Source organism: Mercurialis annua, linkage group LG2 (genome assembly GCF_937616625.2).
Source record: "Mercurialis annua linkage group LG2, ddMerAnnu1.2, whole genome shotgun sequence".
In the NCBI taxonomy this organism is placed as follows: Eukaryota; Viridiplantae; Streptophyta; class Magnoliopsida; order Malpighiales; family Euphorbiaceae; genus Mercurialis; species Mercurialis annua.
Genome location: NC_065571.1, coordinates 17,222,062 through 17,246,750, shown reverse-complemented (window position 1 = coordinate 17,246,750; position 24,689 = coordinate 17,222,062). Strand labels below are relative to the sequence as shown.

The following is a 24,689-nucleotide window of genomic DNA, read 5'->3' as shown; positions in this document are numbered from 1 at the left end:
ATACCCCATCATTCTGGGATGAAGACTGTGATTCCCCATGTCATCTGGGATAAGGGTTCCGATGTCCCCCTTGAGATTTTGGGATTCTGTCTTAGGATTGCGGTGGCATGTCTGCATGAAGCCTATTGAGAGGACTATGACGTCCACTGTCATCCGGATTTCCTCCTCCGGGTAGTAGAGGCGTATTGCATGTTTGCGTCTTTCTAGTAGTAAAGAGACTTTGGAGTCTGCTCTAACGGCCTTGATGCCTCCTGCTATCCGGATGTTCTTCGTAGAACGGTAGAGGCATAGCGCCTAAGTTAAGTATGAGGCTTGTAGCCCGTGATTCTTTAGGTGTATCCTGCTTGTGGGAGCTTCTGGGCATGCTTGGAACGTCCAAATTTGCAAAAATTGGCCCCATTTTTTATTTTCCCGAGCTCGTTTGTTGTAGACTTGGTATTGCCCCCTCATTGAAACATTCAGTTTTTTCGTTAGGGGGGATTGGATGTTTCAATGAAGAGTCTTGCTCTTACTTCGCTCAAATCCGGCTCCTGTAATCTGGCTTTGGATAGATTGATCTATGATTTCCATGACAATTTATGCGCATTTCAACAATTACATGGCGCTACTGGGAAGTGTATTTGATTATTAGTATCATTTCATTATTTTCCATAGTCTCAAAGATTGTGCTTTTGAATTTATGTTCGTTTGTCTGTCCTTTCTAGGTACATGTGCTGGTCAATAATCATGGCATGCATGCTTGATAAGAGATCTATATCGCTAACTCATTGAATAACCGGTACAATTGAGATACATTCTGTTTCAAGGGGCCATACCACTATCGTCAATTAGTCCTTGCGGATTTTCTGGATAGACTATTTTTTATGAGCGTCTTATGCGGCTCGCAGGCGTCCAGAGGAGGTCTTATAGTGCACTCCTTCTTCCACTCTTTAGATCGTCCCGCTCTCGTAGATAGGTGGGCTGCTGCTTGGTGGTGGACTTCTTTGTTGGTGGTGATTCCTATCCGGGCTAGACGTCCGTTCTAACGTGTGCCTCTACTGTTGGACGCCTTTGAGTCGCGTAAGCCTTCCGGTTTGTGGCCAAATCTTTTTATGCCAAGAGACCTGTGAGAGATCTCTTGTTGGTACTACCCCGCAAGCCGCTATCCCTTTAAGATAGCTTTCCGGTTTTTCTCATGATTTAGGAGTAAAGTCTATTACGATAGAATTATCTCTAGAAGTTATTCACTTCTTTGTACCGGTTATTGAATGAGCTAACAACATAGCTCGATCTCATTAATGCATGCATATATGGCTATTGATAATAACATGTCCATCAAGTAAGACATCACATAAATGAGCATAATAGAATTCATCATTGACTCTGGAATTTTAATGAAAAGTTTGAAATAATCAAATGCATGGAAAGCATTGTAAATAGATCTCCTAGAGCCTAAGACTTGGGATTGGTCCCAGCATCTGTCTTGTTGGAGATGCGTTCGATCCGGGCGCTAGTTCCTCTTGCTTTTGATGCTTGGTCTCTTCTTGAGGTCGACGTGGGAAACTGAGTCTGTAGTTGAGGTTTCCCAAAAATTCTGCTGCTTATTCGTCTGTTTGGAAATGGTTGGAAGCCTTTGCTGTTCCATTCGATTGATCTGGAAAGCTAAGACCTCCGTCTCCCGCTTGGTTGTTCTAGGTAGTTGGGATCCATGTTGTCCCGTCTTTTTGTCCTGGATAGAATAAACCCTCGCCGCCTTGCTTCGCTATTGTAGGTTATCAAAACTCCCGCTGTTCCATTCGGTTGTTCTGGAAAGTTGAAATCTATGTTGTTTTATCTGGTTGAAACCTTTGCCGTTCCATTTGACTGTTCTGGGCTACTGATTCTAGAGTTGTGGAAGACTCATTCTAATTTTGTAGGAGGCAGGAAGCCTGATCTGACTTTGTAGGAGGCCGAAAGCCCGTTCTGACTCTGTAGAAGGCCGGAAGCCCGTTCTGATTCTATTGGAGGCCGGAAGCCTATTCTGACTTTGTAGGAGGCCGGAAGCCCATTATGTCTCTGTAAGATGCCGGAAGCCCGTTATGACGCTGCAGGAGGTCGTAAGCCCGTTCTGATTCTGTAGGAGGCCGGAAGCCCGTTCTGACTCTGTAGGAGGCGGGAAGCCCATTCTGATTCTGTAGGAGGCGGGAAGCCCGTTCTGACTGTGTAGGAGGCTGGAAGCCCGTTCTGACTCTGTAGAAGGCCGGAAGTCTGTTCTGGCTCTGTAGAAGGCTGGAAGCCCGTTCTAGTTCTATAGGGGGCCGGAAGTCCGTTCTCATTTTGTAGAAGGCCGAAAGCCCCTTTTGATTCTTTAGGAGGCCGGAAGCCTGCTCTAACTGCATTCTGGAATCATGGGAGGCCTGATAGAAACCTCATTATGCTGTCGGCTGTTTGGGTTGCTGCTTCTGGAATCATAGTAGAGCCGTTTTTCTGGTCCGTTGGATGCCTGGGTTGCCGACGTTCTGGGTCGTGGTAGAACCATTTTCTGGTGTGTTTGACTGATTGCTTGACATTCTGGATGTTGACTGGGTACTGGATAGAGCAGTCAGTAGCATGGCTGCAAGACAAGGGGTTAGTGAATGATGCATGTTGCTGCATCCACAAGGGGTTAGTATGATGGCATTTTATGATACTGGATGCATGAGATGCATGATATGTTATAAAATGCAGGGTTAGTTTTGAACACATAGCACGTAGCAAGTTTAGCACATAGAACAATTTGATATCACAGAGACACGTTGTTCCTTCCAACCTTATTTCTCCCACACACGCGTTCCGGGCGAGGTTTATTCTTAGGTGGTTTGGTCTGGACCCTCACATCGCAATGTAAGAGTCGGCGTTCCTGCAGAAAGAGCTATCTTCTAGCAATTCTAACGCAGATAGACAGTATTTGTTGATGTAATGATTCTAAATCCCTTTCTGGAAGGAGTTTGAAAACACGTAGGGTGGACGTGGAAGTCCGTTTTGAAATCTAGAATTTGATTTAGCTTGGCGGCTGTATCTAGCGAAAGGAGTTTTCACAAGACTGGTTATTGGAGGCTTGATTAAGCGAAGGTGTATCACTTAATCAGATTCGTTTCTTTTTAGACCTGGCCTAACATGAAGTTTTTGAAAATCTGGTTTTGAAACTGGAAAATTTGTTAGGCCGGACCTAAGACTGAGATTGAAATAGTAGTTTTTGAAACATTTGATTTAGAATCATTACATTGACAGTCATGCCTCAAGTACAATCATTATATTAGGTTGATCCTAGAGGGTAGTTTCTAAGCTGGAATGCAAGTGGGCTGAGTCTTGGGTTTTGGTAGTAACCAGTTTAAGGCTCCCACGGACAGATATACCTTTGATAGGTCTCCTCAATCACGAGTGCAAGTGACCGAGGTATTGGGCTGTGAGTAATACTACTCTGCATAAGACGTTCTGGGCAGTGGAGTGCACAACCAGAGCGTGAGAGCGGCTATGAGTATCGGGGCTGGATAGGGACTCCTAGAGAGTAGGTGAGAAGAGAAATTTCTAATGCAATGCAACAAGTGCGAATATGTCTGGAAAGTAAAGCCGGTGATCGATAAGGCGCAAACCGTGCGGTTTAGGTCCATGGCAACCGTTTTTTAAAAAAATTATGAAAATGTTTTTATGTTTATGTTTTAAAAACAGTTGATTTTAATCCCCAGTGGAGTCGCCACTGTGAGCGGAGCAGGATTTGGGGGCCGCTCGCCCAAGGCTTATGGCTGACTTCTCGATCCGAAAATGGTTTGAAAAATGGAGTTGCCACCTAGTTCAACTAGGAAATGCCTTTTAACCGATTGGATAGCCTTACTCGCCTCCGGTAAGACTATCGTGCATCGGACCAAAGACAAGGGTTCGTGGACCTCCCCGAGTCTCATGTGCTTGGCTTATCTGTTACCGGCTTTATTTTCTGGACATATTCGTTTTATATCTCATCTCAACAGTATATGTAGTTCACAGGATATGAAAGATGTAAATAAACAAGTATGAAAGCAGTAAACACGTTTGACGCGCATATGACTCGATCTAGACTGGCATTTGAGGCAAGTAGCAGGTACTCCTAAGCAAACATCTAACCTTAGAGGTTTCTAGCAAATAGCATAAGTTTGGTTGGTCTGGATATTTTACATGCACAAAGCATAAAATCGGATGTATAAGTGTGATTGATTGATTTTATTAGGTGATCTTGAAAAACCTATACAACCGTTACTACTTTTTCATGTTAGTCCTACGATGTCTAAATGATGGGCTGGATTTGCATTAATAGGCCAATTTTGAGTGATTAGTCCTTTAACCGGTTATTACTGGATTTGGATGTTTTTGGATAGCAGTAAACAGTGCTAGCATGCTCCTGGGCAGTTGGATATACATACAAGGTTAGAGATACTTTTAGACCTCGTTGACTTTGAGTGCCTGGCACTCGCGCGGGTTTTGACCATCGGTCAGATTAGAATTGACCTTCGGTCAGATCACGAGAGTTGTGCCTCTCGTCGATCCGGTTCTAGTGGTTTAATCCGGAGTCGATTCTGAGTTCGGCTTAGCCCGGAATTGGCTCTGGAAGTTGCTGGTTCGCTGGGCCTCGGACTCGTGGGCCCGGTTGGCTGGGCAGATTACAATAGTGGGCTTCGAGGCTCTAAAACATCGGGTTAAGCCCATTTACTATTACAAACAGGTCCTACAACTAAAATAATATTTCTGGAATCAAACTGAGCCTAATTCAGAGTCCGGATGAGCCCGAAAACGCGTCTGGAAGTTTGGATCAAAGTCTGGAAGATCTGGGAAGCAATCCTGGGGGAGCTTAGGGAGGAAGAACACGGCGCCGGTTCATGGTGCCGGTGCCGGAAGTATGATGTGGCGGCGCCGCCGGCTTCAGCGGCGACGGCGGTTCGTCGGCAGTTTCTGGGTCGTTTTTGTTTTTATTCGTTCTCACTCGTTTTAACTCCATTTTTCATGCAAAAGTAGTCAAAACAGCATAAAATAGAACAAGGAATCCAAAAAACACATAATCGAAGTGTTTAAAGCTCATCTAAGCAAATTATTTTCTGGGCAGCAAATACGATTTTAGGGTTTTCATGGCAAAACTAGCTAAAATCTCCTAGAAACATGCATTCTAAGAGTTTTAAATTGATTGTTTTCTGGTTTTGAACATTAAAAACAAATAATTACAGTGATTAACATACAAATTCATGGAAAATCAAAGGAACAATATTGAGGGTCCTCAGAAATACCGTTCTGAGTCCTTGGCTCGTTTGTTGGCGAACTGGATGCGAAATCCAGCTTTGAATCTGTGTAGGGCTTGTGTTCTTGGAGAATCAAAGCGTATTAGGTGTTTCCAGGACTGGATTTTGTGTGTGTGTGTGTGTGTGTGATTTTCGGATTGCCTATTCTAGGGTGGTGGCCGAATTTTCTGTCTGTCTGTCTATGGTTTTTGTGCCACCTTTTGCTAGGCTGGCTTAAGGCTGTATTTATATTCTTTAATTAGGTCTAGGGTTAGCTTATGTGTATTTACAGGTTCGTCCTAGCTAGAGTTTGGTTAAGGGTTGAAGAAGTGTTAAGTGATAAGTCTAGATGTATTTATGATTAGGTTTTAATTATTTAATTAGGATTTTATTTATTTAATTCATATTTACACTTGGTGGCTAAGTAAAAAGGTTCTAAAAGTCTATTTTGGTGCGTAAACATATCAAAAAAGGCTACTAAGGTCCTATGGGTTTGGTCAGGATCAATTCCAGTCCGTCAAACTTGCAAATTGGCCCATAAACTTCTAAGATATGGCAATTAGTCCAATTTCTAGACTTAGATTACAATCTCTTTGGATTTTTATGGGCTATTCACGCCAAATTACGTTTTAATCCTCCAAGTTTACATCTGTGCACAGATTACGCATGCTTAGATTCCAGCAAGCAAATCAAAAGCTCGCCACCCAGATAGATTTCTCTGGAAATCATCATCGGACGCTTCAGTTCCTTATCACTTTTTACCTGTCCAAAAAATAGGTGTCTACACATGGTTATCCATTTTAAGAAGCTTTTGAAGTGGGAGGAAAGCTATTACAAATAAAAATCAAAAGTTCAGTGGATTGAGCCAGGGGACCAAAACACAAAGTTTTTTCATAAAAACCTCAAACAAAGACACTCTAGTAATAAGATCAACCACTTAAAAGTAGATAATGTGATTATTACTGACCATAATACCATTGCGAAGAACATTGTTCATTATTACAAAAGTTTACTTGGGAGCTGCAAAGAGAGAACCAAGAATGTTAGTAATCCTATTATGGCTAGTGGTAATGTTAGTAATCCTATTAAGACTGCAATGTTCAGCATTCATAGTGACAAGGCTCATGTCCTGATGGCTATAGTAGTCTGTTTTTCAAGAGGAGCTGGGGTATTATTGGGAAAGATATAAGTGAAGCTGTTATAGATTTTTTTGAGAATGGTATTCTGCTTAAACAGCTAAATGCAACCATTATCACCATTATTCCAAAAGTTGAAAATGCATAAGCCTTGACTCATTTTAGACCAATCTCATGCTGCAATGTGTTGTCCAAATGTATAACAAAGATCATCATCACTAGACTTAGTAGGTTTCTGGGATACCTAGTGGATAAAGCAAAGCTTGCTTTTGTTCTAGGAAGGAATATTGCAGATAACATCCTCCTAGCTCATGAGTTGGTCCATAATTATTATAGAAGTGTATGAAAGGGTGATTGTGATATGAAGATTAACATCAGGAAGGCATAGGCTTCTATGAGCTGGGACTACATTGAAGAAATCTTGCTAAGTCTTAGATTACCTGAGAAGTTCATTAAGTGGGTTATGACTTATGTGAGAACCCCTGTATACTCCATTATGATCAATGGCAATCCTGAGGGATTCTTCAAAGGTGCTTGTGGGATCAGACAGGGAGTCCCAATGTCCTCTTTGATGTTTGTTTTAGTGATGGAGTATCCCTCAAGATCTCTGAAGCAGGTGGAGGATAAGGAGTTTGACTTCCATTCAGGTTGCAAGAAGTTGAGGATTAATCACATGTGCTTTGCAGATGGTCTTTTCATCATCTGCAAGGCAAACCTGAAGAGTGTGAATATAATTGCTATTATTCTTGGGGATTTTCATAAAGCTTCTTGTCTTGGTGTCAACACCAATAAAAGCTGTGTCTACTTCTATGGGGTTAGCATAGAGAACAGGGATCAATTGTTGAATGTCTGGGATTCTCTGAAGGTGTCCTACCTATAAGATATCTTGGTGTTCCTATGGTTAGCAAGAGATTGACAAAGGAGGACTGCACCTCTCTAATTGATAAAATCACTAAAAGAGTCTCTCATTGGACAACTAAGCACCTAACATATGTTGGGAGGCTTCAGTTGATAAATTTTGTGCTTTTCAGTATGTAGGTCTTTTGGTGAATTACTTTTGTGCTCCCTGTTGATTTCATGAATGGAGTGGACAGAATCTACAACAATTTCTTGTGGAAAGGTTCTGCAGATTATAAGTATGGCACCCTGGTAGCTTAGACTGATGTTTACAAACTAAAGAGTGAAGGAGAACTGGGTGTTAAAAACATGAGACAGTGGAACAACTGTGCAATTATTAGACATGTGTGGGATCTCTTGGTGATGAAGGAATCCCTTTGGGCTACCTGGATAACAAAGAACAAGCTAAAGAAGTTGAGCTTATGGGGTATCACCAAACCCCTTGATGCCAGCTCGAATTGGAGGAATCTTATCAAGTTAAAACAGTCTATCAAAAGCGGTTTCAACTATGAGTTGGGGAAGGGCCATTGTTCATGACAATTTGATCCTGGGGTGTGTGGTGAGGCAATATGTGATGCTTACCTTGAAATCTCCTTGAGAGATGCTGATGTCCCTAAGAATGCCTGTGTGAAGGATTTTTGGAGGAGAGGAGTTTGGAATTTGCCTGAACCTATTGATGAGCAGGTTGTTTTGATGTGGAGTAGAATGCAGGAGAATTTTGCTATAAATGATGGAACAGAATATAAAATCTCTTGGAACTTTAGTAAATCTGGTAGTTTCACAATCAAATTTGCTTGGGAGCACTTGAGGACTAAACATCCTAAGTTGTCATGGTGGGAAGTCATATGGAGTCCAGGCTGTATCCTAAGGCACAGCTTCATAGCTTGGCTTGCCATCAAGAGAAGTCTAAAAACCAGGGAGAAGCTAAAGAGGTGGGGTTGCATTGAGAATGAGAACTGTGTTTTTTGCAAACAATGCTCCTGAATCAGTGGAGCATTTGTTCTTTGAGTGTCTTGAGTTAAATGTTGTTATTAAAGCTGTCATTAAAGCTTGTTTGATTAACATAGAATAGATAAATTGGAGAACAGAATGGTCCTGGTATGGTTAGAAGACAAATGGGAAGACCTTGTTAGCAAAAACCAGAAGATTAGCCTTCATGAGTTCCATATACAATGTTTGGAAAGGGATGAATCTCATTATCTTTGAGAAGGAGAGGATAACAGCTGCTGCTATCAAGTCCTGGATCAGAAACGATATGCTGCTGAAAATGTTTTCTAGGAGGAACAATTCTGAGATGTTTTTGAGATTATATCAGAACTAGATTAGTCTTGTATAGGCTTTGTTTTGCTCTGTTGATGGCCAGCTGTTCTGATAGCTTCGCTCTTGGTTGTAAATCATTTTTTAGCATTAATATATCTTTTGGGTGTAAATGGTTGAAATTCAAAGTTCAAGGATCATTTTAGTATTTTTTTCAAAATTTATAATTTTTTAGAAAGAAGGGCTGAACTGAGATCCAAGAATATTAATTGAGTACTTTGAATGATTTTAAAAAGAAAAAATATAACGAAGGTTGAAATTGTAAAGTTTTGAAAGTTTAGGGAGTTTTTGGTATTTTTACCAAAATCCTAAAATTTTAGCTGAAGGCGGCTGACTTGGTAATTTGTATGCACGATAATATTTGAACAATGTCAACGGATAAATAAAAAAATAGGAAAATGAAGAGATTGGATTTATGCGATTTTTAAGGTTTATATCGGTTCATGCTCTATTAAAGAAAATTTGTTGTTTTCAGTATTTCAATTAATGAAAAGTATTGTGAAATGTGTAAAGTGATTTCTACCGTTATGGAATAAAACCCAGGTTTGGAAAGGAAACCTCATTTACAGGATATGAAATTCGAAAATGAAAATGATATCATCGAGCATTGAGTGGTGCACTCGGCCGACGAAGTACGGGAAGATTTTACTTGAAATGAAAGGAAATGTATTTTTGAACTTGTTATTTTAAAAAACGTTTTATCGTGAAAAAATGTTTTTACTGAACTAAACTCAATAATTATTTCAAATAAGAAGAGGCGGCAAAGTCTATATTTCATTCTAGGGTTAAAATAGGAGTATATACGTTATGTACGAATTGTACGTAATTCGTTTGTGTTTGTTAGATTCGCTGTATTTCGAGGCATCAGGATCCGAACCTTTGTGAATCGTATTGCCGAGAGGTGGCGCATGAACTATGATGTAATAACCCAGAAATTAATAAGATACTAGATTGTGCCACATGTCCTAAATTACGAAATTTAGGTCAAGTAGGTCAGATATGAGAAGTAAGTTAAGAAACATAGTCGAAATGAGTTTGTTAAGCGGATGGCAAAATAATAATTTTTATTTGGAAATTATTATTCAATAAATTAATTATTAGTGGGACAAAAAAAAATATAATAAAGATAAAATATAAAATATAAATCTTGAGCTAATAAATTTCACGTCAACGTTCGTGAAATATAATAAAGAATTGATCAGAAAAGGTTTATCGAGATTGTTTTAAAAGTTAAGCACGACGGTTAATTGAGTGAGTTAAAGTATAATTAACCAAGTCAAAGTGGAACTTTAACCCTTGATGACATCATAAACTTAATGATTAAGGGATTTCATACTTCATTTTTGCTAAGATACCAAAACAAAAATCAAAACCGTCACTCTTCTTCTCACCATTGCCGAACCACCACCACCACACCTAGCTTCATCAATTCTTCACCAAATTTCATAATTTTTATTGCAAATCAATCATAAACTCAAAGGTAATCAAGGTGAGCTCATTAATTTATGGGTTGCTTGGTTAATTTTGGTGTATTGATGAAAAGAAAAGGCTAGGGTTTATAGGTTCTATGGTGTTTGTGCATATTTTATAGTTGTAGTGAGTTTGTGAGGTGCGTTTGAGAGTTGTGATGGTGAATTGTTGTATGTATGATTCGTAGGTACCGGAAGGGACTCCGGCCATCCATGCCCTGCTCGGAGATGTCACGACCCAAAATCTCGAGTCGCGACTGGCGCTAGGGAATGGGAATGATAGTTTTGAAACCCGTAGCAAGCCTTAAAAACGAGTATAATTTTTTTCGTAAAACCATCACAAAACATTTTGTTAAAAACTTTTCAAACTTTACGTATGCAAACGTAATTCCAAAATTCTTTAATCCATATCAACTTACACAAATCATAATCATAACCAATTTCATTCATAGGTAATTGGTGGAGAATTCAAACGGTTAAAATATAGTTTTATAAACTATGAAAATACATATACAATATATCAGAGTTTGCACAACATCTTTAAAACCGTTTGACCGACAATCCATACTATCTAGACTAGGACTCGACAACTGCAACACTACTGAGTGACTCATCTTCCTGTGTATACGGACTTTTGGAACAAGGGTAGAAGTCCATTTTGTCAAAGACAGAGCACCTGCAACATATAATGTTTGGGGGTCAGTTGTCACTGAGTGAGTTCGTTAGTTTATAGATGAGTAATACTTTAAGCATTCATGCATAACTAGCCACTTACATAACCGGATGAAACCCCTATGTTCGTTATGTTTTGACTCCCAACTTTTCTTATTCTGTATATATCCACATCACCTTTGTCCTTTCAAACCTTAGTTATTAGTCCCAAGTCACGAGATGGCTCAAGTGAGTTAACTGGGGAGATACAGATCCCGAGATGACTTTACCGAGTTAACCTTGTATCTCGATTAATGCAGTCCCGAGATAATTTTATCCTCACTGAGTTTAACTAGCATTAATCATTTCCTGATGCAGTCCCGAGATAGCTCTACTGAGTTAAACTAGCATCAGTCTTTACTTAAGGGAGTTTTTGTATGATTCCATAATTTGTTGGACACTGTTTGTACTCTATGTTATGACTGGTTTCATCGGATCTATATTGGTTACAAGACTTATAAAACATGCATTTTAATCAAAGAAATTCACTTCATAAATGATGATATGCATTTAGTAATAAATGCCATGTGATTCGTGTCAAACAATAGCATGTAAAGGAAGGCAATGTAAATACTTCAAATGTAAACATTCCACATAACAAACTCACTGCTTGCTATCCAAAATCTTCTATAACTATAACGCCCATCATGTTTCCCGAGCTCTTGTCTGCTAGTAGATTGCCTTGTCGAACCTAGGACATGTATCAAAAAAATCTCGAGTGATATTCAAATTTGATAGACAATTTAGACTCGAGACTAAATCGCGCACATTTAACCCTTTATGTTATCGCGTCTAACTCGTTACCTTTCTATTTACGCTTATCTAAGATAGTCTGATCCTTAATAAAACTTGACATTCTTAAAGTTGGGAATGTTGTATACGACTTTAGTCTAGGTCTCGGACTAAAACTATCACCCGAAAGTGTCGCAAACTAGCCTGGAAGTTAAAAACTTGGGCTGTCCTAAAATTCAGAACTGTTACACGTGACATAATATTCTGATTTATTTGAGCGACTTAGAGGTCGAATATGCAGAAATCTATACTTAGAAATATTTAAATAACACTCTCAAGTCTCTGTGCCAACAAATGAAACTTAATTCGGAGCTACACAGCCCGAGATATGGCCCTCGCAATATGACTGTTCTGCAGCTCAATTTCTGCAATATCGTCCAACTATTTCGCATACACTTGACTCGTAGCTTATAACATGTCGCGACTTAAGAGCCTATCAATATCACACCCTTTTACCAAACATATCCAGCCCTTATATACATCTTTGAACACTCACAAATCATGCATTTGACACAGCCAAACTCATTTAGGCACAAATCCTTACCATGGCCGAACCATAACCAACATATCAATCCAACGTTTCATTCAAAACTCTAACTCAATTTAATTTATATACAGCCCTAAACATTCAAGATCAAAGCATAAACTTCACCATTGATCTTCATATCACCACTTGGACTCAGGGGCCGAAACCCTCATGCCAATACATATTCAAAATCCAAGCAACACATAACCTATAACTCACTTAGTCAATTCATCAAACACAATCAAAGCATGTAATTTCCGAATGCCTACTCCAAATCACCATCCAATTCATCATTCCTGATCTACCAAAATTCTGAAATCCTTTACCTTGAGTGATGATCCATGGCCGAAGGCTCCAACTCCTAAATTCATCACCAAAATCTTCCATTAAAGCTCAATTGACACCTTAGAACATCAATCAACAAAATCCCCAAATTCAACCATGAAATCCATAAATTGCTTACCTTATCTTGTTTACTTTTACATTTGTGATTGATTGCTTCCATTTTCATGAAGTTTCATGAAGAATTGATGGAGCTTGGTGATCATGGGGGTGGGGGTTTGTTCGGCCTTTCTCTCTTTTTGGAGAAGGAGATGGTGTTTTCTCATGCTTTAAGGGAAATGAAATGATATTCCCTTTTAAGATCACTTAATGGCTAAAATCCCATTTTGGCTTAAAGTGGCCAAAGGTCCGCTTTAGCTCAAAACGGTTAATTTTCACTTAAACTCAAATCTTCAATTAATCGTCGTGCTTAATTTCCAATTCATTTCGGAAATCCTTTTCCGGTGAATTCTTATTATTATTTTGTAATACCCCAAAAGATTCTAATTATCTAATTGGACCACGTGTCCAGTTCTGGGTGGCCGGAGTGACGATATCGGAAGGATTTTTGAGAAATTAAAGTGAATACAAATCTAAGTAGGTCGATTTCGAGAAGTTAACGATGAAGTATTTAATATTATATCCTAGCTGGGAAAGTTGGAATTGGAATTAAAAGGAAAAATGTCAAGAAAAGTCTCAAAATGAAGTTCAGGGACTAAAGTGGTAATTTAGCCACTACGTCTCAAAAATGGAAATTTATAAGTTTTGACGGGAAAATATTAATATTGGGATTCGTATTGTTTATCGGATATAAATAATACGTATAAGTTATGATTAAAGAGTTAATTGATTTAGTTATGGACTAAATCGAATAAAAGAAAAGTTTAAAGGACGAATTGTATTAATTAAAGAAAACAAGGATTAAAGAGGCATTTTAGCCAATATATATAAGAAAGTGATATGAAAGAAAGGGATCAGAGGAGAGAAAAAGAAGAACCTAGAAAACCCTTAACATTTCACCGATCATCTTCGTCAAGCCACCGTTTCGCCGTTCGACGTCCGTTTCGGACGATTTTTGCGTTGATTTCTTTGGAATCTAAGCCTCTACCTCCCCCAAGCATCAAAAAAAGGTGAGTTACACGTTTTTACCACGAAAAATGAAAAATAGGGGGCTGTCTTGCAGTTTATATCGTATTTATATTGAGTTCGACGTTTTGGAGCGTTTAGGGTTGATTTCGAAGTGCAAAAGTGTGTATAATGTGTTTGAATGAATTGGTATGAGTTTTGGAGCTCCGGAAATGGTCCAGAGACGCCGGAAAACGTTGCACCTGATTGGTGCACGACGTGCAGCACTTCAGCACGTCGTGCTGGTGCGCGACGTGCGCCACAAGGGTGCACGACGTGCACCACAGGGGTTAACGACGTGCACCAGTGAAGGGCACGTCGTGCCCTTCATGAAAAATGAAGGGCACGATGTGCCAAGCTGGCACGACGTGCCCTACTTTGACGCCGATCTCCGGGGGACTACCGTGAGCGAAAAATGGCATCTGATAGCTTGATTTGGGTATGAAACTCAGTCAAATGTTTTGAAATGGATATAAAACATTATAGAAATGAATGTTAATGTGATAAGTATGAATTCAGTTAAGAAAGTTATATAATTCTCGAGTACGAGGAATAGTACTCGATAAGTCGTAAGTACGACTAAGGATCATCAAGTTTTTGAGCAAACTAGAAGTGGAATCCAATCAACTTAAACTTGGAACTTAAAAGTATTATACATATAAACATGAAAATCCACGTCTAACTATTAAACGTTTTATCAGACACGTCAGCGAGCAGGGGGGTCAGTAGAAGTGGATTCATACGAGCATATCATCATATCGACTTCATTATAGAGTGGATAGCGGTCACAGTGAGTTGCACTTTACTTTCGTGTATTATATATTAAAGTTATTTTATATATATATATATATATATATATATATATATATATACGTATATTGTTTATACGTATCGCATTATATATGATTTGATTAAATGTTATATGTTTCTATCAAGTATATATACGAAGAACTAGTATGTGATCCGAAGAAACTAGCTACCTATTGGGTATCAATAAGATGTGTGATCACCAGTATCGAGTCAGTCTAGTGTGTTTGCATATGATACATGATTGATATATACATGCATGATATGATATGACATGATATGATATGAATATGAATATGAATTTCGAAGTTGGACAATGAATTCGATACGAGTGAGCACTCGGCTACGGTGTAGTTTGGAGTCCCCGTGTCAGACCATTTGGATCTGTATGATATGAATATTTGAAAGTTGTGTCGCATGCTAGGATATTAGTTTCGAACGGGTCAAATACCTGTTTATATATATTAATTTATATTATTGTTTTCTTGAAATGTGATGCTATGTTTTTATATTAATGCCGTTGGTAAATTGCAAACTCACTCAGTATTTTCCCAAATACTGACCCCTCACTTTGATGTCTTTCAGGTGCTTAGCGTCTGGGCCTAGTTAGAAGTCAGTTTTGGGATCCGGAAGTCAGCTACGTATGTATAGTTCTTTGACTTCCGTAGAGTTGCAGTAGTGGTCCAGTGTTGACAGAGTCATAGCCTAAACAGCAGTATATTTTTGACTGTTCATATTACTTGTTGTCTTGTTTATATCTTTTCGTTAGGCTATGTACGGTATATGTTCACGGCACTAGATGCTAGTGATATGTTTGATACGCTAACTGGTGTATATAGTACCGCGAGGCCAGTTCGTACAGGGTACGGTAACTAGAGCCCGCGAAGTTTTGAACAGTTAGTGTAAATATTTGTATATGTTATATATGTATATTTGCTTCCGTTGTTTGATATTAGTTGTTTATTATTTGCGAAAATTGATAGTGGTTTTAGGCTTGCTACGGGTTGTGGAGCTACCACTCCCGTTCCCTAGCGCCGGTTGCGGCTCAATAATTTGGGTCATGACATATTTACGAATATTGTCGTGAAAATTATTAGCTCGGGACTTATATCTTATTCGTATATGAATTTCCTTAGTCTTTTACTTACTCCCGCTAATAATTGCTCCAACGAACAACAATTTCCAATTAAATTATTATTCCATGACCTTACTTGATAAACTTATCCCGGCTATATTTCTTAACTCGATTCTCACTTCCGACCTTCTTGTCCTGATTTTTTTAATTTCAGACATGTGGCACGTCTTAGTATCTTAATAGTATCATAACAATTTACGGGTTATTACATGTGAGCAGAGAATTCTACCGTGAGCAGAACTCAGCTCTGTTCGCACCGAACAGAGCTGTGCATTCCTAAAGGACTGCGTTGTCAGTCCCCAATCAACAAGGGGGAGAGCTTTTTGTCGATGGTTTCAGCCCGACGCACGATAATTTGAGTTCGAGTCTAAATGAGATAAGTATGACGATTTTGCGATAAAAGGTTGAAAAGTTTTAAGTTAGATTAAAACCATTGTAAAGATAGTTTTTAGATATGGAATTAATGAAAAGAATAAGGTTAAGTGGATAGGTAATGATGAGTTATTTGATACGAAAATCAAATAAACGATCAGAATTGAATACGAGGTTATTTTTCGACGAAATAAAATGCGTTTAAAAGTTAAAGTCAAAATTGTATATAAAGTTAGTTATTTGATAAGTAAATCAAATAACATTTGAAGTTAAGTTTTATATAATAAACCTACAGACGTAAAAGAAATAGAAATTTATTAGATCGATAAGTTTAAATAGAAATATAACAGGTTAGACGTGAATAAAACATGACGGGTTATGTGAATACGTTTATACCTCGAGTTTAAAATGTCAATAGAAATAGATTCTTACTCGAAAAATATTTGCATTTGTTCTAGATCCGGCAAGGCAACCTACTATCGGACAAAAAGCTCGGGGAGCTTGACGAAAGTTACTTGATCGAAGTTTTTGGGAATAGCAAGTTGTGAGATTATATCAATTTTACATTTGAATTATTAAAAGTGCATTTCTTTATACGGAAAATATTTATACGAATTGCATAGTGTTATTTATGAATGAAATGCTTTGTTTAAAATGCATACATCATTTCTTTGAAACTAGTATAAATCGGATGAGACAAGCTTTCCTATTGGGCGACAATATGAAATGTGTGATCACCAGCTAAGTTCAAGAAAATCTGCATTACTTCATTTCATCAGAATTCTAAAGGTGTCTTTCTTGATTACAAGAGACACGAGATTGAATTCGGTGGAATTATCTTAGGACGTGTGTCTAGGGAGTTAAACTCGGTGGAACTATCCCCGGACTTACCTCGATAAGTTAAACATGAGTAATGGTACGAGTTGAACTCGGTTAAACTATCCCGGGACTGTACCATATGGTTGTGGTTAAACTAGGTTTAACTATCTCGGTACAAAACCATCAGGAATATATTACTCGATAACTTTGAATAGAAGAGATGGTACGAGTTGAACTCGATTGAACTATCTCGGAACTGTACCATATGGTTGTGGTTGAACTCGGTGGAACTATCTCGAGACCAAACCATCACGATTAAGTCATAAGAAACTTGTTTATAACTCCAGTTTGATTTGGATTTATAAAGATATTATTTGGGAATTAGGGTTTCAATAGGAAGTTATATTCTGATGCATATGAATGATTGATTTATAAGCATGATTTTGAATGTTATAATTAGTACTACCTTGTAAACTTATGAACTCACTCAGTTTTAACTGACTCCGTCGATATAACTCTTTTTTAGGTGAATAGTCTTTTTGACGTAACGGATTTCTACCCTTGTTCTGGAAGTATGTGCTTTTAAGTATGTACATAAAGGAGGTTTCAGTCACTGTTGCAGCAGTAGCCAGGTCCTAGTGTATATATGGTTTGTCAAATGGTTTTAAATGTTTTTTGCCTATACTCTGATATATATAAGGCTGTAAAACTGCGCTTTAACCCTTTGTTTTGATGTAAAACGAGCTATGCTAGATATGTGATATCGCATAATAAGACCCAGGTTTCTATGTACAGTTTTCAGATTATGAAAAGACATTTGTAACGTAACGCTTTGAAATTTTTTTCTGAAAACGTTTCATGTATGAATATATGTTTGATTGTTGATTAGGTTGCGAAACGTTTACAGTGTTTTTAGGCTTGCTATCGGATCAACCACTCCAATTCCCTAACGCCGGTCTCGACCTAAGATTTTTGGTCGTGACATATGAGTTGTACTTTACTCTTAAATATTAATGCATATAATTTTTTTCTATATATGAACTGTTTGAAAAGTATATAGTATATATTTGAATGACCGACATAGTTCCGAGAAAACAAGCTTACCTATTGGGCGGCAATAGGATTGTTTGTACACCGGTAGTATCGATATTGGAAATGTGAATGCAATATAAATGAAAGTTGAATAAAGATAAGCGAAAGTCAGACTATAGTAGTTTGTACGTCCATGGTCATATATGACGGTAGTGGTTTGCGTATCCCCGGTTTGGATACTAAACGTCCGTGATACATATTTCCACAGCTATAACTAGTGTCTGTGGTTTGCATACCTACGGTCAACCCTTGGAATATAAGGTCATGTGTAAATGTTATTCAAGGAATTGGTTATGGAAGTTATCGTTAACTGAGGACTAGGGTTTTGTCTAGTTTCCACATTCGGTTATACATAATATTATTGTTTATAAATGTTTATTAGTATTATACAAACTCACCAGTTTTAACTGACGTTTTAAAGTTGAACTATTTTCAAAAACTTGTTCTCGATTGTGAAGTTCTCTTTCGAACTTGTTGTTCCCTGGAAAATATTTTGGAATCTTGAAGCTGTCCAAACCAACCAATATTTCCACTAGGATCATGGGAAAAAGATTAGATCATTCCTTGACTTGCTCCATAATGCTAGCAATTCTGATATCGGAAAACCCTCGAATCGAGCGTAGTAAAAACTGAGCATTAAGGCAAAAGCCAGTCATTCTCACCCAATCATAACCAGTCATATCCACACCTTGGCCTCTGATAATGGTAGCGGGAAAGCAGAGAAAATTTCCCATCATTAGTTCCTCTATTTAACCATGAAGCGAGTATTTTACTAGAAGAATAGTTCATAATGGGAAGCGCAATACCTTCAGTTGCACTATCGTTCTTCCCCAAAATTTCTTCAAATTCTTCAAAAAGTGGACAGACTTCCATATTATTGAACCTGAATATGTGAGTTTTTGGATTCCAGATGGAACTTATTCAATTTATTCCATTCATTTCCAGTCAATTATTCAAATAGCAGAATAATTATTTCTATGTTTCTTCTATTGTACTAATCTTCTTGAGTTTGTTCTTCTCTGCTTTTGTTCTGTGCTGCTTTTCATAAAGGTATTGATGAACCAATACTGATCACTAACTTGCTAATTGGTTATTTCAGCTCCGAGTTTGTCATATTCTTTGATATGCTTCTTCTCGGCTTCATCTTCCTCTTCATCTCCTCAATAGGATTGTTGTTGAAAGCAATGTTTGCTTTTCTAGCAGCAAACATTGGTTCATTATCTTGATCGGTGCCCGATTCATCCCAGGATCTTCCGAACTCGATGAACCATTTCTTGAGATCATCAGTCTGTTTCTTGACAAAATCTATGACTTCCCCCTTTAACTGGTTTATACAGGCTTGCACTGTGGCTGGTACCCCTTCAGGTGATTCTATCGATCTGGCTGAGTTGTCTCAACCAAAAGTTCTGTTAGAGGAATATTTTCTAAATGCGGAGTTGCTTAGCTGCTCTGTAATCCTTCTGCTATATGTATCGCGAAGGCCAGAGTCGTCGGCGACTTGGTAGGACTAGTCGGCTTGATCAATCTCCCTGGTTGTCTCTGCAAAAGAGCAGTCGGATGAACTTTCCTAGTGGCTGCATCCACAAGGGGCTAGTATATGATGCATGGCGTTCTGGATACATGAGATGGGTGATATGCATGCTTATGATATGCAAGGTTAGTTAACACGTAGCACGTAGCATATAGAATAGTTGATATCATAGAGACATGTTGTTTCTCCCAAATTCCTCCCGCTTACGGTTCCGAACGAGGTTTATTCCTAGGAGTTTTGTCCTGGACTTTGACATCTTAAATTCTATGGTCGACGTGCACCTGTAATCTCTCTTCTAGCAGTCCTAAAATAAACAAGTGGCATAATCAATATAAGAATTGTATGTCCCCTTAATTGGAAGGTTGTTGGCAATTTTACTCGCCAACTCGTAGTAAATCCGGAATTCGGATGTCGATCCCACGAGGATGAGAGGTTTAATGAGAATGAAATATGATTTTGAAATTCAATTCGGAAAGCAAACAACGATTGGATAGAGGATTTGGAATTTGAACAATTAAAACATTAACTAAAGTAAACACAATTACTAAACAATTTAACTAGCAAAAAGCAATAAGCACGCGATTGAATGATTAAGATAAACTATGGATAACGAGCTTGAGGGTTGATACTACGATTAACCAATTATTATCAAGGGGTCGGACTATGGCTTCTAAACGCGAACCGAGTTTTTTCTAAATCGCAACTCCCGCTCTCTCGAGCCTCAAAGAGTTACAAAACCACAACTAACTAAGCTTAACCTACTCTCGTAGCACTAAACATAATTAGAGGCAATTAGCAATTAAACACAACTCATAGGCCACCTAATTACTAACCCACTCTCATGGTGTTACTAATTAAGCATCTAATTAATTAATTCCAATTAATAAACCCTCTCTCAAGGTGAAAATTAATCTAGCAACAAATACTAGGTGATCAATCTAGAATAGGCATTAAGCAATTAATTAGAACACACAAGCCAAACCCTAACCCAATCTAGCAATTATTTCAACCATCATATCAACCCCCAAACAAGGGGTTTAGCCAATCATGCTAAACATCATATTAACTACTAAATAAAGAGAAATAAAAGATAAGAAATACTTACTTAGAAGGATAAGATTCAAATTAGGCACTTGCATTCAAAAATAAATCTTGTTCTTGCAAAGCAATAAAAGCTTCCAAGCACCAATAATGGTGGAAACTATGGAGGCACAAAACCCTAAACTATTCTACTCCTAAAAGATGACTAAAAGTGTGTAGAGAATAATTGTTGTTGCATCATAAAAGATTTGAATCACATGCTCCTTGTTGAGCTTATGATGGGGGACACTTCTTTGTAAATCCTTGAAACGCTCCCATGCTTCATAGAGCGACTCCCCGTCGAATTGCACAAACTCGAGAATGTCTTTGGTTAGCATTGTTGTCTTGCCATGTGGAAAGTACTTATTAAGAAAAGCTTAAGCTAACTCCCGCCAAGTGTGGATCGATTCGGTGGGTAGAGATTGGAGCCACAAACTAGCTTTATCCCTCAAGGAGAATGGGAACATCCGGAGCTTGATTTGGTCCGCGGTTATCATATGAAGTTTGAACGTGTTAAGAACACCCAAGAATTTGGCTATATGTGCATTTGGATCCTCATGCTTCAACCCATAAAAAGCACAACGGTTCTCCAAGAGTTGGATAGTACTAGGCTTGATCTCAAAAGTCGCCGCTTCAACCAGCATAGCGAAACATCCGAACGTGGCGTTATCCACATCCGGCAAGAAGAACTCGCCCAAAGTTTGCCTCGGTTGATTTTGCACTTGCAGGTGCACTCGAGGGCGAACATCCCTTGGTCGCTCTTGTTGCCTTTGTTGATTCACATTCTCTAGTGGAGGAGGGGGGGGGATATTGTTGTTCCCCTTCGTCCACTAGAGGATTGAATCCTTCTTATACCTCATAATCATGCCCGTCACCTTCCATAACTAAAGGAATTCGGGCTCTTCTTCTCAAGCCTCTTTCGTAACTACCAAGATCCTCTTGGAAAGGTTCTAGTGGAAGATTGGCACGTCTTGTATTATGCATACGCAAAAGGAAATTTCCTACACAAACAAAAACAAGAGGACCGAGCGTAATTCACGAAAACACGCAAGAGGAACAACAACAAAAAAAAAGCAGAAAATGACGCTAACTCGACCGAATTTCAAAATACTTTCAATCAATTAAACACAACCTAGTCCCCGGCAACAGCGCCAAAAACTTGTTAGCAAAAAGCTAACTCGTAATAAAGTGGACTTTAAGTCCGGGTTGTCGAACCCACAAGGACTAGAGGTTTAAAGTGAACGAAGTTGATTGTGAAATTCAATTCGGGAAGCAATAGAAAGATTGGTTTTGATTTCGATTAAGAGGAACGCACAAACAAACTACTAATTAAACACGCTACTTAACTAAAACAATTAACTAAACAATCAACTAATTAACACGAGATTTAAACAAATAGGGTAAAACGCTTAGAGGTTGCTAGTCATGCCAAAGTAGTAACTAGGTAGTTCGGGTCAAGGTAAATGGATCTTAGGACGGGTCAAGCTATTCTACGGAACCATTTCTGCTCTCTCGAGCCGGAAGTGAACGAGTCGAATGTTGGTTAACAATAACGAAATCTAATCCTCTCGTGCTCTTAGATTTCGATAGAACTAATCAAGTCAACTAATCAAGCAAACTTCACAACTGAGATAATCCTAAATCACGCTAGTGCATCTAGGATTAAACCATGTACTCCTCTAGGTATAATCTAATTAGCTAGCTCTCGCTCTCCTAATTAAATCACAAATCATAGATTAAGAGATTACTTTAATCTAAGCACTAGGTCCAAGGAGCACAACCACCAACTCAATCCAAAACCCTAACCCTAATCACCTATCAAAACAACATGGCAATCATAACAATCCCTAAACAAAGGGTCTAGCCACTAACCATCATCATAACACAATTAATTAGACAATAACAAAGATTAAGCATAGAGTAAAGATTAAGTACCTTGGAATAATAAATGAACCTTAAAAGCATGAACTAGATAATGAAGCTTCAATAAACAAACTAAAACTTGTATTAAAGGATCTTTCCCAAAGTAGCAAAATCTGGAAGTAAACTTTAAGAACACAAAGAACTATGATGATCTATTACTAAAAGTAGTAAGAACAATAAGAACAATACTAATAATTTGAGAGAAAAGTTGTTGCTACAATAATGAAGGGGTGACTACTATTTTATATCACATCACATATGACCTAAAAAGGAGATAAAATGGTTCATATAGTGTTTACAAATGAGGAAATAGGAGACAACTCATAAAAGGATGCCTGTCCAAATAAGGAAACCATGTGTGAGTGTTGAGAAAATCCTAAGTCCTTCTTTTCTTCATGTCTCGAATCGAGACATTCAACTTAAGGGGTTGTCTCGATTCGAGACAAACTCGAGAAATGCTACTGCCTTGGCTTCCTTGATGTCTCGAATCAAGATGTTTCTTGAAGTGGGGTGTCTCGATCCGAGACACCCTCTGGGAAAGGGAAGAAGTTTTCGCTAGATTCCGACTTTCGCACTCGACTTCCGCTTTAGACGATTCTTCACTCTTTTGGCTTCAAAAATCCCTGAAATGCTCTTGATTCCCTGAAACATACACACACGCTATAAGGTGCCCATTATCATAGAAAAGCGAGGTGAAAACATACAAAAGCATACGGAATAACACTCTAATTATATGAGTATTTTACTTCTACCAAAGGTGTGCAAACATATAAAAGGTAGACCTGGCGGTCCCCTTGAAGGAATATCTGGAATGTAACTGAGCCTGGCAGCTGATCAAGTAAATGGAATTCACTTGACTAGACTGGATATTAGCGGTTGACCAAGTAAATGGACTTTACTTGATTGGATTTGGTATTTAGGTCTGGCCTAACATGGTGTTTTTTAAAATATGGTTTTGAAAACTGGATAAAAGTTGTTAGGCCTGACTTAAGACTGAGATTGATAACTGGAATTTTTGAAAATAGATTTAGAATCCTTACATTGACATCATGCCTCAAATATAAACATTATATTGGGTAATGCATTAGAGGGTAATGATTAAACTATAATGCATGTGCGTTGTCGATGGGTTTTCATAGTAACTGGTTCAAGGTCCCCTCAATTACGAGTACAAGCGAGCGAGGTACTGGGCTGTGAGTAATGCTACTTCACATAAGACTTTTTAGACGATTAAGTGCAACGCTAAAACATGAGATCGGCTATGAGCATTGGGGCTGGTATAAGGACTCTTAGAGAGTAAGATGGGAAGATAAAAATCTAATGCAATGAAGCAGTTGTAGATATGTCAGGCAAATAATTATGGTCGATAAAACGTAAGTCATGTGTTTGTGTCCATGGCAACTATTCTTTGAAAACATTTTTTAAAACGTTTTGAGTTCTAATTTAAAAAATAGTTTAATCATCCCTAGTGGAGTCGCCACTATGAGCGGAGCGGGGTTTGGGGCCGCTCACCCAGGCTTATGGATGACTCTAAATCTTAAAAGGTTTTAAAATAAATGGAGCCACCACCTAGATAAGCTACAAAAAGTCTTTTCCTACTGACTGGGTAATATCTCTCACGTTTATGGGTGAGACCATCTTACATCGAACCAAAACATCGGGTTCAATGGACACTACCAAAACTCTTATACTTGGATTATCGACCGTATCGTATTTTCATAACATATCCGGTTATCTCATTTTAATCATGCATACATTCCATAGGATATCGTACTGGAAATGTAAACATGCTTGGAAAGTGGTAAATCATGTGAGACGCGCATATGACTTGATTCAGACTGGCATGTGAGACATGTAGCATGTACTCCTAACAATCATCTAATCCAGGTGGTTCCTATCATGTAGAAGACATAGGTCGGTATTTAGTCATTTTTCATGCACAAAGCCTAAAATGAATGCCTAAATGAGATTGATTTCATTTTAAGTCATCTTGAATGCCTATACAATCACTATTAAATTTTCATGACAATCCTACGATTTCTGAAGCTGGACTTGTTGGATTAATGTTAAGTTAACGTGGTTAACTTCATTAGCTTGTTAATATTTGGATTTGAACATTCTTTGGAAAGCGTATAAACAATATAAACATACACAAGGGCAGTTGATATGCATACAAAGTTAGAAATATTTTTTAACCTTATAAGTGTGGAGTATTTGGCACTCGTTCGTGCAATCAGAATTTGGAATTGTTCAGAATACGGAAGTTCTTCTTCTCGTCAATACGGATCCACTGGTTCAAACCAAGGTCGCTTCCGATTTCAAACAAACCTGGAATGGCTTATGGAAGTTTCTAGTCTCTAGCGGGCTTGGGCTTCAAGGCCCGGTTTGCATGACAGATT

General features: G+C 38.3%; 1 protein-coding gene and 1 non-coding gene across 2 annotated transcripts; both read left to right on the top strand.

Annotated features, from left to right (window-relative positions):
• Positions 1 to 6,767: 6,767 nt before the first annotated feature.
• Positions 6,768 to 7,253, top strand: LOC126668294 (uncharacterized). Its single transcript, XM_050361496.1, has one exon. The coding sequence runs from the start codon at positions 6,768 to 6,770 to the stop codon at positions 7,251 to 7,253; it is 486 nt and encodes a 161-aa protein (XP_050217453.1).
• A 13,345-nt stretch (positions 7,254 to 20,598) lies between these two features.
• LOC126670832 (small nucleolar RNA R71) lies at positions 20,599 to 20,700 on the top strand. Its single transcript, XR_007638827.1, has one exon. It is a non-coding gene; the product is annotated as a small nucleolar RNA R71 (small nucleolar RNA).
• Positions 20,701 to 24,689: the final 3,989 nt, after the last annotated feature.